General features: G+C 41.2%; 1 protein-coding gene across 1 annotated transcript in view; it reads left to right on the forward strand.

The window, feature by feature from the left end:
* The first annotated feature begins 14,552 nt into the window (after positions 1-14,552).
* FRMD5 (FERM domain containing 5) overlaps positions 14,553-18,369 on the forward strand; it is a 300,493-nt gene continuing 296,676 nt past the window's right edge. The window contains 1 exon segment of the mRNA XM_070581974.1: positions 14,553-14,905. Within this exon segment, the coding sequence (XP_070438075.1) occupies positions 14,804-14,905 (102 nt within the window). The 5' untranslated portion in view covers positions 14,553-14,803.

Consider the following 18,369-nt stretch of genomic DNA (forward strand, 5'->3'; position numbering starts at 1 on the left):
GATGGATAGAATAATCAGCTCAATCAGTTCCGTCAATTTCTAGCCCCCTCTTGCTTCTGCTTTAGACCCCTGACACCAATTATGTAAATTTGCTCATGCAGCGCCTCGTTGCTTTTGCATTGTAATTTAAATGTAGGTGTCTTATGAAGACAAAAGGAAATGCATTGTCCTTTTCAAAATTTAGAATTTGAACTGATTCACTGATTTTGTTCCTGTGGAATTACCAGGCAGCTGGAGAAACAGCTGGACTAGTTTCTGAACACCAACAAAAAACCTCAAGTCTGAATTACAATAGAGGTTTTCATCAGAATTTTATAGTATTGTTTATTAAATACAAAACACTTTACTATTAATTGGCTGCTTTCCTGTTTACACTAGCAAATGTATCATGAAGATGGAGCCAAATGCACTAAGAGTTGCTTGATTCACTGATAGTAATCAGTCTGGACTTTATTTTAAGGACTACAGAGTCCATTTTGAAGGAGGACCTAAAGCTAACTACCTGTCTTAGTTTCCCAGAGGCAGTATAGCATAGTGGTCCTCTAGGACGGCTTGGGTTCAACACTCAGTTTTACTAACTGCGTGACCTTTGGTAAGTTATTCAACCTCTCTGTACTTTAATTCTCTCATTTGTGAAGTAGGGATAACAGTAGATACTTCACTGGGTGGTTGTGAGGATTAAATGAGTTAATTTATATGAAGCACTCAATACAGTGCCTAGCATGATGTGTCATTAGTCATTATTATACCCCAAAATAGAAAATCTTATATTTTCTTGAAATGTCAGCCAATGGAACTAATTATTCCAATTAGTGCCATATTCTGTCAAACCCAGTTAGTGACTCAAAAGTAGGGAAATAGACATATGTCTGCCTTTTCACAGGCAGACCACTTGTGAGTAAGAAGGGGTATAGAGTCATGTGTACAAACTGCCTAGATCTCAAAGTTCAGAACTTCCTACTTCTTTATGAGAATCACATTCTTCCTAGTAGGTTGGTTGGATGATTGTCTTGCCTTAGGACAGGACCAGCATGTTCTGGTTAACTACTAAGTGGACAAGGTACACTTGGTCAAGACAGGTACAAGGTGGACCCAGCTTCAGGTCCTGGGAGGAAATCTTGCCTCACTGGTACACACTGGAAGGGTATGGAAATAGCAAAGGGAGGGAAGCCTAGGGAAGCAGTTAACAAGAAGGAGGAACAACTTGGAGTTAGAGAGTTTTTCTAAGCTGGACTTCACAGCGTTGGGTAATCCAGGAGAGGGAATATTCAGGGATCTAGACAGACAGCCTGCTGTTTGAATTAGAGCTGTTGACAGATAGCAGCATCTGGAATGGAGGGCTAGTAAGAGCATATAAGGCCCTTTCTTAGAGGGACTGTGATTTTGTGGTGTATCAAGACAAGGGAGCAAATGAAAGGAACCAGAAAAGAACTCAGATACCAGACACAGGGGCCAGGTCTCAGAAATCGGACAGAACTCTGTGTCAGAATTCAGCATGAGACCAGAACCACAGCAGCAATGGCAGATTACACTGGACGTTGGTCAGGATGGTCCTAGGGATACGTTGGGTGGAGACTTCAGGTCCAATGGGCCCACCTGTGTGGATAAGAAGGATAAAAAAGGCTGGGTGGGGGAGGGAGAAAGGAACACCAGGATGTCTATGGGGGAGTGAGGCAGTCCTTTAGGCAGGGTCTTTTGTCTTCTAAACTTTGAGTCACAGAAAGCACCATTTAACTTCTGGGCATTCTTTCAATAAAGGAATAGTCGTCCTTAAGAAAGCCTCATGTCAGCCCTGGCAACATCTCTGATAGAAAATGGATAGAAAAAAAAAGTAAAAGAACTGTATTCCATGTAGAACTCCTAGGTTATTCCTGGAAATAAATTCTAAGAGTTCAGAAGTTTCCTCTCTCTCTCTCTCACGTCCTTAAAAAACTTACTTCCTAGAATGCAAGGAAGAACAAGGCTTATTTAGCATGACATAAAAAAATCTAATTTGAAAAATCACTTTTTGTGATTTCCAGATTAGGAAAGTAGAATGGCTTTTGGAATCAGAATTGCAATAGTTGTAGAGGAGAATGATCTGTGAGAGTTGGATACTAGTCAAATATCCTTATGGTTGCTCTTGGATTAATAAACCTTACCGATCATTGATCACAACGACTTGTTGTTGCAGCAAAAGAGTTCCTTTTCATATCTACAGTCTTAACCTGTTGTCTAAATTACGTAGGTATATAAGCTGAGCACATGGGAATCAGAAATTAAAAGAAGTGCATTCAGCATTCAATTAACACTCGCTGAATGAATGAGATGCTCATTGTGCATGAAAAGATGGTGATAATGACAATGGTTAGGAATGAAGGAGGAAAAGGAAAGGGAAAGGGGCAGAGAAAGGCAATTAACAGTTGTAGCTGTAAGGTAATTGGCTTACCAATTATGGCTGCTGAAGCGACCACAATACACAATTTTCTATTATTCAGAGTTTTTATTTTTTATCCAAGTTAAACATACACACAGTTTAGGAGTCAAATAGTTCTATACGGCCTATTGCAGAAAACAGAGATTGCCTAGGTCTTGATTTTCTCACCACCCTCCCAGCCCCAGAGGCAATAACTTTCAGTTATTTTAGCTGTTTCTTTTGGTATTTGTCTCAATGTCTCTAAATATGCTTATATTGCCACTTTTTGATTTTAAAAACCTTAGGTAATCTATGAGAGATATGTTATCATTCAACTATCTCAACCCTTAGACTACTCCAGTTACACACGTACACACTTTCCTAGCCATTTTTCCAGTATAGTTATATCATAATGTTGGTTAAATCAAATCAATATTTATATTATTATGGCTATGTCAATGCTTACATACTATGATTACCTTTCTATTTTGTTTTTCCTGGAGTTATAAATGCTCGGTTTTAATTTTCACTTACTTTGTTTAAATAAAATTGTCACTACCTAAATTCTCCCCTGAAAGTGTATTTCTTCTCAATATAGTCAGACACATTAGGTAGTCTACCAATTTCATCTTCTTTGAAACACCTGAGAACCTTCTGGTTTTCTCCATTTTAACTTTGATTCTTCTCTAGACTTGCTTCACAGCTGTCATTCTGGGATTAAACTTCACCATCACTCTGGGGGTTTACATAGGACTCTATGTACTTTAGTCAGCATTTGATACTTTTCTCTTTCTTTTTCTTTCTTTTTTTTCAGTAATGATTACAAAATTTCAGTGACTGACAACAAAAACAATTTATTTCTCACTTTCAGTGATATCTTCTGTGGGTTGGCTGCAGCTCTGCTCTGTGTTGGTTTCTTCCTCGGACCCAGGAGCAGTCTTGATCTGGGCCATACCAATCTTTGGGGAAAGAAAAGAGCAATGATATCCACCATTTACACTTACATTTTGTTGTTCAAAGCAAATCAGTGGCTGAGCTTGATGTCAGTGGGATGGGAAGGAAAATTCTAGTCCTGATAGAGAACGGCAGGGAATATTTTGAACATATAACACAATCTACCATTTGTTCCTATTTCTTGGTTTGCTTTTACATTTTTGGAGAGCCCATCCTCCAATAGCTTCTGGAGGAAGGGTACATAGAGTTAAATTTATTGAGATCTTGCATGTCTAAAATGTCTTATTACCCAATTGATAGTTTACTTGGGTATGGAATTCCAGATTGGAAATCATTTTCCTCAGAATTTATGGATTGTTCTACTATCTTCTTTTTTTTTTTTTTTTTTTAAGGATTGGCACCTGGGCTAACAACTGTTGCCCATCTTTTCTTTTTTTTTTTTTTTTTCTGCTTTATCTCCCCAAACCTCCCCTGTACACAGTTGTATATCTTAGTTGCAGGTCCTTCTAGTTGTGGGATCTGGGATGCCACCTCAACATGGCCTGACGAGTGGTGCCATGTCCACGCCCGGGATCCGAACCCCGGGCCGCCGCAGCGGAGCGCGTGAACTTAACCACTCAGCCACAGAGCCGGCCCCTGTTCTACTATCTTCTTAACTCCAGTGTTGCTGGTTAAGTCTAATGTAATCCTAATGTTTCTTGTAACTTTGTTTTTCTTTCTGGGAGCTTGTTTTTGTTCCTAGTGTTCTGAAATTTCACAGTGGTGTGTCATTGTTTCTATACATTGTACTGGATACTTGGTAGGCCCTCTAACTTTGGAAATTCATGTCCTTCAGCATAGAAAATTTTCTTGAATTATGCCTTTGATAATTTCCTGCCCTGGACCTTTCTCCCCTATGTCTATTCAGTTTTATTTTTCATTTCTTCTATTTTATTTCACATTTATAAAGTTTCTTTTTTTTTAATTCTCTGAATGTGTTTTTTATCCCTAAATGGCATCTTCTACTTATTGAAGAGATGCCATATCTTCTCCTAACTCTATTAGGGTATTTACTAATAATTTGCCTTTTGAAAATTTTCTTTTTCCTGCTTAGTCTTTCCATCCTCCGAGCTGCCTGTTTCCTTTTTGTTTTGGTCTCTAGATTTTATATTAGACGTATTACTTAAATTTCTTAAATTTATAGTGGCCCCACTGCTGGTTCAGAAACCCTATTTTGCTATTTCCAGAGAAGTACCCTCCAGTCTTCTGACAGGTAGAGAAAAGAAGTCTCTTGGCTACACAGAGTGAGAGAAAGAAACTACTTCTTTTTTTTTAAACATAATGTTTCTTTATTAAACATGAATTGATAGACTATTATAATTATTCAATGAAGACATTGTAGGTGAGTAGGAAGAGCTCAATTGCCGTACCAGTTTCTAATTTATCTTATTAGTATTCTCCACCTTTATTTTTATTTATTTTCCTGATTTTCTTTTTTTATTGTAGTTACATTAGTTTATAACATTATATAAATTTCAAGTGTACATCATTATATTTCAACTTCTGTATAGACTGCATCATGTACACAACCAAAAGTCTAATTGCCATCTGTCACTGTACACGTGTGCCCCTTTACTCCTTTAACCACCCCCTTCCCCGTTCCACTCTTGTAACCACCGATCTCTTCTTCCTATCTATGTGGAACTGCTTCTTAAATGGACTTTCAAACAATCCTCTTGTTTTTAATTCTGTCTCCACTTCCAAAAGCACCTGGTGCATCAATTTCTAAATATTTTGGGGTTCTACATACAAATCAGATTACTTCTCAGCTTTTCCCTTTACTGGGTTTGGATTCAACTTTCTTGGGTCTGCTCAGTCAATTATTACTCATTCTTATGCTTTCTCGTTCCCAAAATGTTACTGCTGTGGTTCCTCTCCAAAGACATTGGTCATGTAGGTTTATGCTTTTTAAAAGTCACTTTAGGGTGCTGATCAGTGGCCAAGTAGTTAAGTTTGCACGCTCTACTTTGGCGGCCCGGGGTTTTGCCGATTCAGATCCTGGGTGTGGACCTAGCACTGCTCATCTGGTCGTGCTGATGCGGCGTCCCACATAGCACAACTAGAAGGACCTGCAACTAGATATACAACTATATACTGGGGGACTTTGGGGAGAAGAAGAAGGAAGGGAAGGGGAAGGGGGAAGGGAGGGGGAGGGGAGGGGGAGGGGAGGGGAGGGGAGGGGAGGGGAGGGGGAGGAGAAGAAAAGAAGAAGAAGAAGAAGGAGAAGAAAAGATTTTAAAAAGAGTCACTTTACAGTTGTTTTAATGGATTTGGAGAAAGAGCAGAGGTAAATGCATGCATTCAATCTCCCATTTTTAAGGAAAACAGTCTTACAACTCAGAACAACCAGGGAAGACACTATCATCCCCATTGCATAAATGAGAAACTGAGTTTAAATGACTGGCAGAGATTACATAGCGTATTGCGCTGCATCTGGGGCTTGTATTCAGGTATTCTGACTCTAAGTTCAATGCTCTTTCCACTAAATTCCTAAAAAAGAAGGCTATATAATGTAGTTGTTAAAAGCACAATCTTTGGCACCAGAGATCGAGGTATGAGTCCAGGTTTTGACTCTTGATAGCTGTATTCTTTCAGCAAATTGTTTAGTCTCACTACAATGAAAGTTCCTCATCTATAAAATGGAGATGATAACAATAGCACAACCTCACCATAATGCTGTAAGGATTCAATCAGATAATATATGTAAAGTACCCAGCAGAGTCTCTGGCATATAATGAGTGCTTCCTTATTAATATAATGGAAAAATTGAAATGATAAGATGTGATAATAATTTGGAATTTTAATTAACTGAACTATGTCCAGGGAAACTTTCAAATTAATTCTGCAGACATTTACTGAATAATTAGTATGTGCACTGTGGAATGTTTATTCTTCCTTTCTCTTCTATTTGAACCTCTTTATGAAAATATCTTTGATTAGCAGCTACTTCAAACCTTGATGACAAACTTCTGAGTAAGCTTGAAAAATTAGTTAGGGTCCCAGGTTTTCTATCTACCAATACCTAATGAAGTCACCACCACCAACAAAAATGCATTGACAAAGCCCAAAAGTCACCAGCAACTACAAGGTAAAGGAAAGACCTTACACATAAATGAAATGTTTAAAAAGAAAAGTGGCCGATAAAAGAAACAGAATATTCTGATGCAATAAGGTATCCTGTCCCTATTCCTCAGAAGCGGATTGATAGGAAAAAAGGGTGGGGGAAGTTGACAGCATTCTGAGGATTCTCCTTCGTATCTTCATTGATTTATGAAGAAGAATTCTGAGTGTATAGATAAGCAATCCTGGGGAGGGTGGAGGAATGGGGGAATCCAAAAAAATTGTTTTAGAATAGAAGCCTCCATATACCACCATGAGACCTCAGCAGAGACAATGAGGGCTTCCAGGGCTTTCCATTTCCCAGGTAACCAGACTGAGCAGAAGAATTGATACAAGGGGCCATCCCCGTGGTACAGTGGTTAAGTTCTCACGTTCTGCTTCGCTGGCCAGGGTTTGCCAGTTTGGATCCTGGGTGTGGACCTATGCACTGCTTGTCAAGCCATGCCAGGGCAGGCGTCCCACATATAAAGTAGAGAAAGATGGGCACGGATGTTAGCTCAGGGCCAGTCTTCTTCAGCAGAAGAAAAAAAGAGGAGGATTGGTGGCAGATGTTAGCTCAGGCCTAATCTTCCTCAAAAAAAAAAAAAAAAAGAATTGATACAAATTACACAGGTGTGTAATACACCCCTGACTAGTTAGATTGGGCTGGGATAGGCCATTTAACTGAATCTCATAAGTAAGCAGAGCTAATTAGGGCAACAACTCAGGCCCAACTTTCCTCTTTTCTTCCCCTTATCCCACATCCTCATGTAAGAGAAAATTAGTAAGAAAACAACTCCAAAATCTTGAACTGGGGGAAGGAAAACTGGGACATCTCAGAGCAAATTGAAAGTCTGAAAGTTCCGTTCATCCTAAGCATGAACTGGTTGAAATATAGTGACATGACTGCCATTCAAGCATGATAGAAAGAAATATGATTTTTGAAAGACAGATGAAGAATCTAGTTTAGATGAAAATAACTGTTAAAGAAAAACCAGAGCTGGACAGCAAAGTGGTTAAAAACAGATTTTATTCAGAAAAACTATTGCAATAGGGGATAAGAGACCTCAGTATAGAACTGGCTCAATTCTGAATATGACAAGGAAAAGAGGAAATTTATAGCCAAGGAGCAGGGTGGGGATGGGGTTGGTGGTCAGAGGATGAAAAATTACTAAGAGGGAGCATCAGGGATAAGGGAGGATTCTGGGCAAAACAATCTAACAAGATTCTTGCTGAAGGCAGGCCGTGTTGATCACATATCACCTGGAGGATGGTGGGGGATTAGGAATTTGGTAAGCTATTGAGGGTGATCAACTATTGAGTTTGGAGGATTCTGGCTAAACTGAATTAACAGGATTCTTGCTAAAATTGGGTGATGCAAAGACAGACAAAAGTCCAAAAGATAGAAAAAAGTGCAAAAGTCAAGGTCTAGTTGGGAAGGGGATTCAGAGAAGCTTGACTAAACTTTGGTCAAGGAGAGATTCTTTGTCACAACCCAGAGAAGAGAAACATATTCCTTATCAATGTTTTGTGCTATAGACTTGGTAAGAAATAATATTCAATAAAATAAGAGATCCAAGATGAGACATTAAAACAATAGAATGATTGAGATCCAAAATATTATCATTACAGATCATATAAATAAATTTCAACAGCAAAGAACAAAACAGACTTGGCTGAAAATCAGGTTAATGGCATGGAGGGAAGACTTGGGATAATCACAGTGAGTGAAAATGGAAAAGGCATAGAGATTTAAGAATTTAAAATAAATGAAAGACATAATCAAATATAATCCAATATTGGGCTAATTAGTGTCTCAGAAGAAAAAAACCCAACAAACTTAAAAATAATAAGAGCTATTGTACAGAAAACCACCCATCTTATACCAAGGAAAATTGATTTAGAACAATTAAGATAGAGATATATTCTGATTAAGTTCTTGAACTTTAGGGGGAAATATATAGATCCTTCAGGCATCTTGGAAGAAAAGAAAATCACCTACAGGGGAAAATTGTTGACTTATCCCGGACTTCTCTATAGCAAATGTCAAGAAAAAAGACAAAAGAGCCATGGCTACAAAATTCTGAGAGAAAGAAGGTAAAGAAAATGTGAGCCACAAGTAGTATTTCTATTCAAGCATTTGTTCAAGTATAAAGGGAACAGGCAAACAAGAAAAAAACTCAGAGAATGTAGCCATTCACCATTCTTGAACAAACTACTTAGCAAAGAAATTCCACCTGCCAGGACATGGATAAAAATTAAAAACCCAGGAATGATGATGCTAGGATAAAAGGACTGGTGGTAAGCACTGAATCCATTTGAATATAGAAGTGAGACTAAACAACAAAAGGAAATATGGTTGTCAAAAGCTGCAAATATTATAAACCCTGATAAAACAGAAATAAAATAAGCCACAAAAATTGAGAGTTGGAGTGCAGAGGGTGGGAGGAAGTATAATAATGTTATTAGTACTCGTATACTTGCTCATTTTGCAGAGCAAGTAAGTCAGCTGACCTTTAATCAAAAAATATGGGCCGTTCTGATTTCCTCTTGTTTATATATTTTCTTTGTTCACATTCTTTGGGCTGTTTCTCATATCTTTGCTGCCTTTGTCCTTTATATCTTTTTTTTTAACCAATGTGCATTGAATATTAATCCACATAAACTGAATGCTTAATAAATGTTTTTGAAGTAATTTTGCAGATTGCATGGGACTGTAAATTCTATGAGGATTGGGAATATGTTTTATTCATCTTTGAATTCTCTCAGCACCTGGCATAGGGACCTGTACAGAGGTAGACCATCAATACATTTTTTGAATAAATGAATTAATTTGCTTTATTTCATATACATTTTGTTGCTAGAACAATGGCTGAAGACTAGCTGGAAATATAAGGAAAATGAACCATAATTGGAGAATATAATAAAGCCTGTCACCCACATCTGAGAGACCTATTATAAATGCTTCTGATGCCTCATTGAAGACATTCACTTGTTTTCAGAATGCATTTTTCCCCCAGTAAATAATCTCCTCTTGCTCTAATTTAATCATTCACACTGCTATTACAATGATCATTTCCAAACACAGATCTGATCCTGTCACTTCTCTGCTTAAAAACTTTCAATGACCCCCTACAGTCTATACAACAGAGTCCAAATTCCCATTGAAGTTCCTATAAGATCTGGCCTCAGTCCATCTCTTCCCACCCAATGTACCCCACATACTTTCCATACAGGGTACTTGCAGTTTCTGAAACATGCTATACACATTTGTGCTTCTATGTCTTTGCTCATGCTGTTTCCTTTACCTAAAATTTTACTTCTCATCCCATGTCTTTCTCTTCTCCTGCTGTCCGTGCCCATCACGATACTACTCCATTCCTTGGGGCCCAACTCAAATACTTTCTCTGTAAGGCTTTGCTGTCTCCCATGCTTAAATAATTGTACATTTGTTCTTCTCCTGCAGTACTTTGTTCATGCTGCATGTATTGTGTTATAGCTAATTGTGCATACATCTAATACTCTCTATTAGATTGTGAACTTCTTGCTTTGTAGATTTCCTTTTCCAATATTTGGGTTATGTCTTATGTATTCTAGAAAGTTGTCACGGAGTGTATGCCTGACACAAAGTAAAGACTCAATAAATGTTTGTAGTTTGGAATAAAAAAAGCACACATACTTATATTTTCCATATAAAAATACCTCTAAGCATAATAGAGGCTAAACTGAAAATCCTAAGGATTGGTAGGAGGTAGAAAAAGCTGTCTCTTAAATTGTAGGTGATTTTCTGGCCTGATAAAAGAGAAGATTTGAACATTTCTTCAGGGGCCTGCCTGGTGGCGCAGCGGTTAAGTTCGCACATTCCACTTTGGCAGCCTGGGGTTCACCAGTTCGGATCCCGGGTGTGGACATGGCACCGCTTGGTAAGCCATGCTGTGGTAGGCGTCCCACATAGAAAGTAGAGGAAGATGGGCACGGATGTTAGCTCAGGGCCAGTCTTCCTCAGCAAAAAGAGGAGGATTGGAAGCAGATGTTAGCTCAGGACTAATCTTCCTCAATAAATAAATAAATAAATAAATAAATAAATAAAATGAACAATTTTTCAGAGGTAGACTGCTCTGGGAAAACTATGTGAATTGTTTAGCTACTCATATTTAAGCAAGTATACATCTATTACTCTTGGAAAACTATAAAGTAACCATTAACCTGAATGTAGATGTTTCAGACTAAGTTGCAGAGTGCTCCATTTGGATATGCAAACCTTTGTGTGTGGAGCAGGAGCATCGTTTCTGCAGACGTGGATGCAGAAGAGAACAGAACTCTTTCTTTTCTCTCTGTAGATTTAGACCGTATGTGTGTCAATATATTGTTGTTTCTGTGGAGATGTGTATGTCCTTGTTTGAGCCCTTCCTCTTAGGAGAATAGAAGCTGAGATCTAAAGGATACAGCTGAGCAAAGATGGGCATGATCCTTACTGCTTACTGGAGAAATAATTACGCAAAGGGACTGGACTGGCTTTGGTGAGGCTCTACCTCACCTGAACCTACATATAAAGATGAATAACTCGATCTTTGTGAGAAATGTGCTGATGCGGGATTATTATGTTCTAAGGTGATGGCCCAGATCAGTCAGAAGTCAAGGTCATCCTTCTGGGGAGGGAGGGTGGGCTTTCCTCTACAAGAGCAAATGTTCCAATGGTCAGTTGACCTAGGGAGAGGCAGCACCAGGGACAGAAAATGGGACTTGGAAAGTGGACCTTAAACTGGGTGAGGAGAGTTGTTTTCTTTAAGATTTTATTTTTCCTTTTTCTCCCAAAGCCCCCTGGTACATAGTTGCTTTTTTTTTTTTTTTGAGGAAGATTAGCCCTGAGCTAACATCTGCCACCAATCCTCCTCTTTTTGCTGAGGAAGATGGGCCCTGAGCTAACATCCGTGCCCATCTTCCTCTACTTTCTATGTGGGACGCCTACCACAGCATGGCTTGCCAAGTGGTGCCACATCCGCACCAGGGATCTGAACTGGCAAACCCCTGCCGCAGAAGTGGAACATGCAAACTTAACCACTGGGCCACTGGGCCAGCTCCATAGTTGCATATTTTCAGTTGTGGGTCCTTCTAGTTGTGGCATGTGGGATGCCACCTCAGCATGGCTTGATGAGTGATGCCATGTCCACACCCAGGATTTGAACTGGTGAAACCCTGGGCCGCTGAAGCAGAGCTCTCGAAGTTAACCACTCGGCCATGAGGATGACCCCAAGAGAGTTGTTTTCTTCTCTGAGCTTCACAATGGTTGGGCCTGGATGCTCAAGACATTGTCAGGGGGACTCTTGATGGAGAGGGGAAGCTGTGTTCAGCCACATGGGCCCAGGGTGAAAACTCAACAATAAGGCAGGCCTGTTTCTAGTCCATAAGGGCTTTGAGAGTAGCCATGTCATAATTGCAGGTTACTCCGGATTATTCTTCCTTTCTAATATCGTTATATAACCCTAGTCTTAGCTGTGCTTTGAGGAGACTTTGATGGGAAGAACCTGTGTTTGTGACGTCCTGATGAAGAGAGGGCAATGACCCTTCCTGCCAGATCTGCAGGCAATGGTGAAGGTGCACTGGCTGGAGAGAGATCAGTGTCCCAGAACATCAGGGTCTGGAACATCTGAAGCAGAGGCAGGAGTAGTTCAGTCATTTCAGGCATATGTGGGTGACAGCACCTCCTCTGGGGACCCTTCCATAGTAGAGAAGGGAGGGAAACTCTAAAGGGGGCCGATATCCTGATAATTGGGAAGGTGGGTACTCAGAGGCATTGTAGTTTGAAGTTTTAATTTAAATATGGCCTCCTTTGTACTTAAAAACTCAGGAAGCTTTGGATTCTCAAGGGCAAACAAGTTCTTTTATTGAACAAACCCTTACCATCCTGGGCATCCTGCTCAATAGACGAGAAAAACAAAGGGAAACAAAGGATTCCTCAGTTTGATTTTATATGAGCTCTTTCTTTCCAGTTCCCTTTAGGCTTCTGCTCTTGAGCCTTGCTGTAGAGGCATACATCTAACCAGAAATGGATAGATTCTTGCTTTTCTTCAATTATTTGTCCAGCCTCTGTCTGTTTTCCTCACAAGGTGTTCTGTATCAGAGAGTAATGGAGAGTTTGAAGCTCTTTCTGATATCATGCATAAGCATGGATGAATATCGAACTGCTCTGTCAATGAAGTGAGCATCTAAGCTGACGTGATTTTCTTAGACTAAGCAAGAACGTTACTCAATACATGGGCATAGCAGCCACAATCTCATCCCTGTCGATTGCATCTATGGTCATAGTTTGAAAAAAGACTTTATTCAGTTCCTTAGAGCTTTTCGGGGATTCATGGTGCCCTGCCTTTTAATTCTAACAGCTGCTTATTTGCATAACCTGTTAAAGACACTTCACACTACTGGCCTTCCTCTAGTTTCTTGGATATTTTTTCGTGCTCTTGTAGATTCTATAACAAATAGCAACATTTCCTTCATTGAAAGTTCTGCCTGTCTGAAATCTTTCGTTATCTTCTCTCAATTACACAACAAAGCTGAGTTTTGTAGAATATCACTTTGGCATATTAATAATTTCACTCATCTCCAAGATCTTCCTGAAATTGTCTTAGTTTCGGCACAAATCTTCCCCTGGGATTTAGATTTTGTAAAATATCTATCAATTCCAATTACTTCATTTAACAAACATTTATCGAATGCCTATGTTGCAGGCACCAGGCTACCTGCTGGGGCTATAAAGTAGAGGAACTCACATCTGGTTTCATGGCTAGAATACTTGACTCACCCATTCTAGTTTCTTAACTAACTCCTCCAGGATTGCATTGAAAAGAAGAACCTCTTCTTATGGCTTTTGAATGCCATAAGGGAGAATGTAACTAATATGGAGAGCAATCCAGGTTACTGAGATGATAACTGAAAGGTAGACAGGGGGTCCCAGGCAAAAAAATTGGGACAAATACTGGGATTCAAAGGCACTAGGGAAGAAGCATACTTTAAAAGTCAGATGTTTTTCTAGGCTAATGTAGGGTTTCACTTTTCTTACGTGTTATACTTATAAACAAGAACAGTGCAAATGAAAATAATAGGAAATTATGCATATTTCATTATTTCTCAATTGATATATTTATTACAGCATTAATGTTCTGCGTTGATATGATTCTTTTATAACATTTCCTTCCATCAAAAATTTCTGAGGGAGAATATTATGTCTCTTAGTGAAGTTTTCGTAAAGAATATGAGGTCTTTAGACCTGGGGTCACAGAGGGGAGGAGACAATTTTTTCTTTGTGACGGATACCTTCTGACATACTCTGGCGTTTTGTTGAGGAAGTCTGAAGACATGATCATTCTAGTTCTAAAGGCGAGAGGAAAGGATCCATCACTTCCTCTGCTCCATACTGGCTGAAGGAGCGCGCCTGCCTTCCTTTTGTCCTCTGGAAATAAAAGGAAGGAAGCAAAGGATGTTAGAGAGGAGGGTTTTGCTAGGGGTTAAACCCGGGTACTTAAGAATCTCTGCGAACCCTGCAGCTTTCACTTAAGTAGCTCCTGAAAAACAGATGTTCTCCAGAACAAGAGGGCTGGAGCAGAGAGGCCGGTAGGGCTAACGCTGGGGTACAGGGCAGGTGGGGGGCAGCCGCCTGGTCCGGAGCTGAAGGTGCCTGCATTCTGCAGGTGCCGGGATTGTGATCTCGCGCCGCCCCGGCTCCCGAGAGGGCGGGAACCGCGGCGTTGCACAGTGTGGGACTTGGCCCCCTGAAGCACAGTCCAAACGTATTGCACGCAGCAGATGATCCAGCCGAGCGCCTACACCTGGCCAGCGGGAGGGAAAACAGTGTCTATAGGAACCGCAGGGAGGATAATAGCCCCTCGTCTGGGACGCCAGGGGGCTGGTCCTGCTTGGCTCGATCCGACTGCATTCCCGTGATTGCTTCCCCAACCTGTCCATCATCCCAGTACACTGTTTCGATTGGTTCTACCGTCTGCCACTCGGTTCCGCCGCGCTGACCCCCATTGGACCCCCTCCGGCCGAGGCCCCGCCCCAAGAGCTGGGCACGGGCAGTGGGGCGCGGAGGAGATAGAGCGGGGCGTTTGCTCTGGGCTGGAGGAAGGCGGTGGTGGAGAAGGAGGAGGAGGAGGAGGAGGAGAAGGAGGAGGAGCGGGGCCAGCAGGAGGCAGAGGCGGCGACCGGGCTGGGGTGATGGTGCAGGTGCCTGGGGCCGGCGCGGAGCTGCCGGGCTGAGGGGCGCCTGGTCCGGGGTCCGCAGCGCCGCCGCGTCTCTCCCGGGGGCGGGCGGGCGGGAAGATGCTGAGCAGGTTGATGAGCGGCAGCAGCAGGAGCCTGGAGCGCGAGTACAGCTGCACCGTGCGGCTGCTGGACGACAGCGAGTACACCTGCACCATCCAGGTCAGTGCCGCGCCGCCCCGCCCGCGGGACCCCCTGGTTCCCCGAGTCTGGCCAACTTGGCCCGCGGCCGCCGCTCGGGGGTCGCCCCAGACGCCAGCGCTTTGTCCGCGCGTGGCTGCACCGGACGGCCCCAGTGCGGAGAGCCTCCTTCCGAGCCCCTGTCCGGGGCCGCGCACTGGGCGCTCGGCGCCTCTGCGGGGAGAGTCCCCGCGTCCCGGATCTCCAACTCGTCCCCTGCCCTCTCCTGGGGTGAAGGCGCTCCATCCTGGCTCCTTGAACCCCCGCGGGTGGGGAGCGCTTTCCGCGGGCGTCCGGAGGGAGGCGGGCAGGGCGGGAGGCTTCTGCCCCGGCCGCCCCGTCGCGGGGTGCAGGCTTTGGCTCCCCGGCTGGGCAAGGACGGCTGGCTGGCTCTTCTTATCTCTCTTTGGTTGGAAGGATAATGGTGTATGTCATAATTTTCCCCCCAGCATTTGTGAGTCAGAGCTCTCAGAAGGTAGAACTGAACGCGCAGCCCATGCAGAGTGGCCTATGAAGGGAGCCCAGCCCTCTGGGCTTTAAAGATTTAGGCCCCCCTCCCACCTTTCGCTCCCCACATCTTATTGTGTTGGCCAGTTCAGGGGGGCGTGAGGTAAGGCTTTAGCAACAAGTCCCAGCCATTTGAGGGTTCGCGGTGGCACGAAAGAATCGGTGACTTAGAAAAAACGCCAACAGTACGATAATGCTGCACAGCATTTCTTCAGAACCTGGTATTTTTGAAGGGATTTTTACAACCTCTTATGTTCCTTCACTGCTGCTGCGTGGCGCGTCAGGAGTAGTAGTCTTTCCCAGGAATGCAGTCACAGACCTCTCTCCTTTATAAAGTCAGAGGTGGAAAACATTGACAATGCTCCGGTGTTTAGTTCGGCAGCCGGAGGATCCTGCGCGCACTGCCGGAAACTGCCCTTTATGGAGAAGCGAATTGAGTTGGACCCGGAGGGGTCTCACCTGATCCCTTGCTTTTGCAGCAGAAAACAAGAGAGGGCTTCTCACCTCAGATGTGGTAGACAAAAACTGTCGGCCGCGGGTCCTACCCTCTTTGTCTCCCTGCCCCCCACCTCCCATTAATTTTTTTTGCTGACAATGCTCAATAGCGGAAAATAGCGGTGTGTGAGAAAGACGCTGGTAGTGTATGAGAGCAGCTGCTCTCTGCTGACTCCGTGCTCAGTTCAGCCTTCTCTCTCCTTTCTCCCACCCCCCCCCCCCCAAAACCAGCCTTGGGCATAAGTGCTGACTGCTGCCAAAGATCCAGGAGGGTAGAGAAAGAAAACAAAATCTCTTTTTAAGGCCACTTAAATACAGATTAAGCAGTCATAAAGATGCTAGCCATCAAGTGAAAGGATTTTTGTAGTTGACTGTGATAGAGAGATGTAGTTGAATATAATAGAGAGAGAATATGATAAAGAGATGTTATTTCCTTACTGAATGAGTGGCATGCTACTTTTTGTTTCTACTGTATCTTGGTGTGTCCTGAGCAGTTTTTTGTTTTTTGGTGGGGGAGGAGAAAACATTGGTTGAGATGACATCCTTACTATTTGAATACATTGGCTAGAGCTTTTAAAGTCTTTATCCTTTTGTTTTAAAATTTAAAGCATTTACACAATAGCACATCAAGGGCAGTGTGAGATTTAGACTTCATGAGTCCTAAAAATACTTTCAGAGTATATGGTGAAATAAAATTTCTGGGGCAGGTCATTAACTTTTACTTGTAAAGAGTACAAGTGAAATACAATTAACATCACCACTGAACTAGTGATAACCTTGTTGTTTTAAGGTATCACAATAAGGCAACTAGTTATTTCCCAGTTAGTGGAAACCTTTGAGGTTGGTTGGTTGGTGTTATAGTTGTGGGTAGTTTTTGTTACTATTGAGAAAATAACATTTTCAAGTTAAGCAGGACTTACTGGATTTATGCTTGCTATATCCTACAATGGTTGTGTTTGTTTTCTTGCTGGTCTTATTTTACATTATTACAATTGAATGTTATAAAAATTTAGACCGCTTTAAAAAAAATTAAGGTTGGTGTAACATGACCATACTGTAGTAAGTGTCCACTGTCTAGCTGTGTTAACGATTGTGCACTGTGATTCTTGCATGAAATCTAAAAAACACAGGCATTCTAAAGTATATGTAAATTTGTCATTCTTTGGCACCACTATTGTGAATTGCTTTTGTTTTTACCCATGTGAGGAAAAACGTAAGAAAAGACAGTATCTTATGTGAAATTAATATTTTGTGTGCATAGCTTTTTTGAGCATTTAGAGATTGAGCTTTTCTTATATATTTTCCCTTTAGATAATTGTGTGTGTGCATGTGCACGTGCACGCACTTATTTGTGAAACACTGGGCACAAGGTCTTTTAAATCAGAATGGAAAGGAACTGTGAGCTGCTTATTAGGTTAAAGCAATATTCCCAACATTTTAGGAATTTCAGTACCACGTATTTTAAAATTTTTTTGGTGATAATTTGAACTCCTTTTCCTTAAAGTATTGTTTGCCATATTTTTCTTCAAATAAGGTATCTATTTTAGAAAGACTTCAGTGCTTCTAGATATAATCAGAGACCAGTTGGGTGTTACAGAATCAGAAATATATCTATCACCAGGTTAGAGTCATAATAGCCACATTTGGTAAATTTCTGTTGCAGGATATTCTGTCCAAGTCTTGGTCTAGACTTTCATATTCCAGCAGTTATACTGATCTGGCATTTAGGATGTGATTATTAAGGTAATGAAAATGCCTTGTATTCTCTCAGTGAAAGTTGCCACAATTACCAGACCATTCTTTTATTCTTTCTGATATGCAAATATATTTGTAGACCATGAGATATGAAAGTATACATGGGAGGGTTGTAGTATAATTGTTCCCCTGTGAAGAACGTTGTTAACAGCTCCCTGCCAGTTTTGAAGGTCATTGCCTCATAAATGCAGACCTGGTGCATATTTTTCACACTTCTGGTTCATTTATGCATACCTATATTTGTTTACTACATTTGCTACCTTACTTTGTTGTTTTATTTGGGAGAAGATAGGAAAAATGAAAAGGCTACCTAATATCTTTGAACTCAGTATATCAAATGGAGTCATTTAAATGCTTAGGCATGTAATATCCTAAGGAATAGATTTTTAACTATCTTTTGGGTTATAATAGTTTGTAAAATATTGAGAATATGTATTACAGAAAGGCCAGTAGAAATATGTATTGAAAAATACATATTTTCAAGTCAGAAATATTAATCACTTTTTTCTAATTACTGAAAAGTAAAGCTACTCCAGAAATGAATTTTATTTTTACTGGGAACACATTAAAATAACAACTGATTAAGCAGCTAGGTTAAATTAGTTTTTTGCAGTTAAATAAGATACTACCATAAATAAAATGTGTGTGTATGGATGCAGTTCTGTAATAGAACCAAGATTTGGATTTGA

This window comes from Equus przewalskii, chromosome 1 (genome assembly GCF_037783145.1).
Source record: "Equus przewalskii isolate Varuska chromosome 1, EquPr2, whole genome shotgun sequence".
Taxonomy (NCBI): Eukaryota; Metazoa; Chordata; class Mammalia; order Perissodactyla; family Equidae; genus Equus; species Equus przewalskii.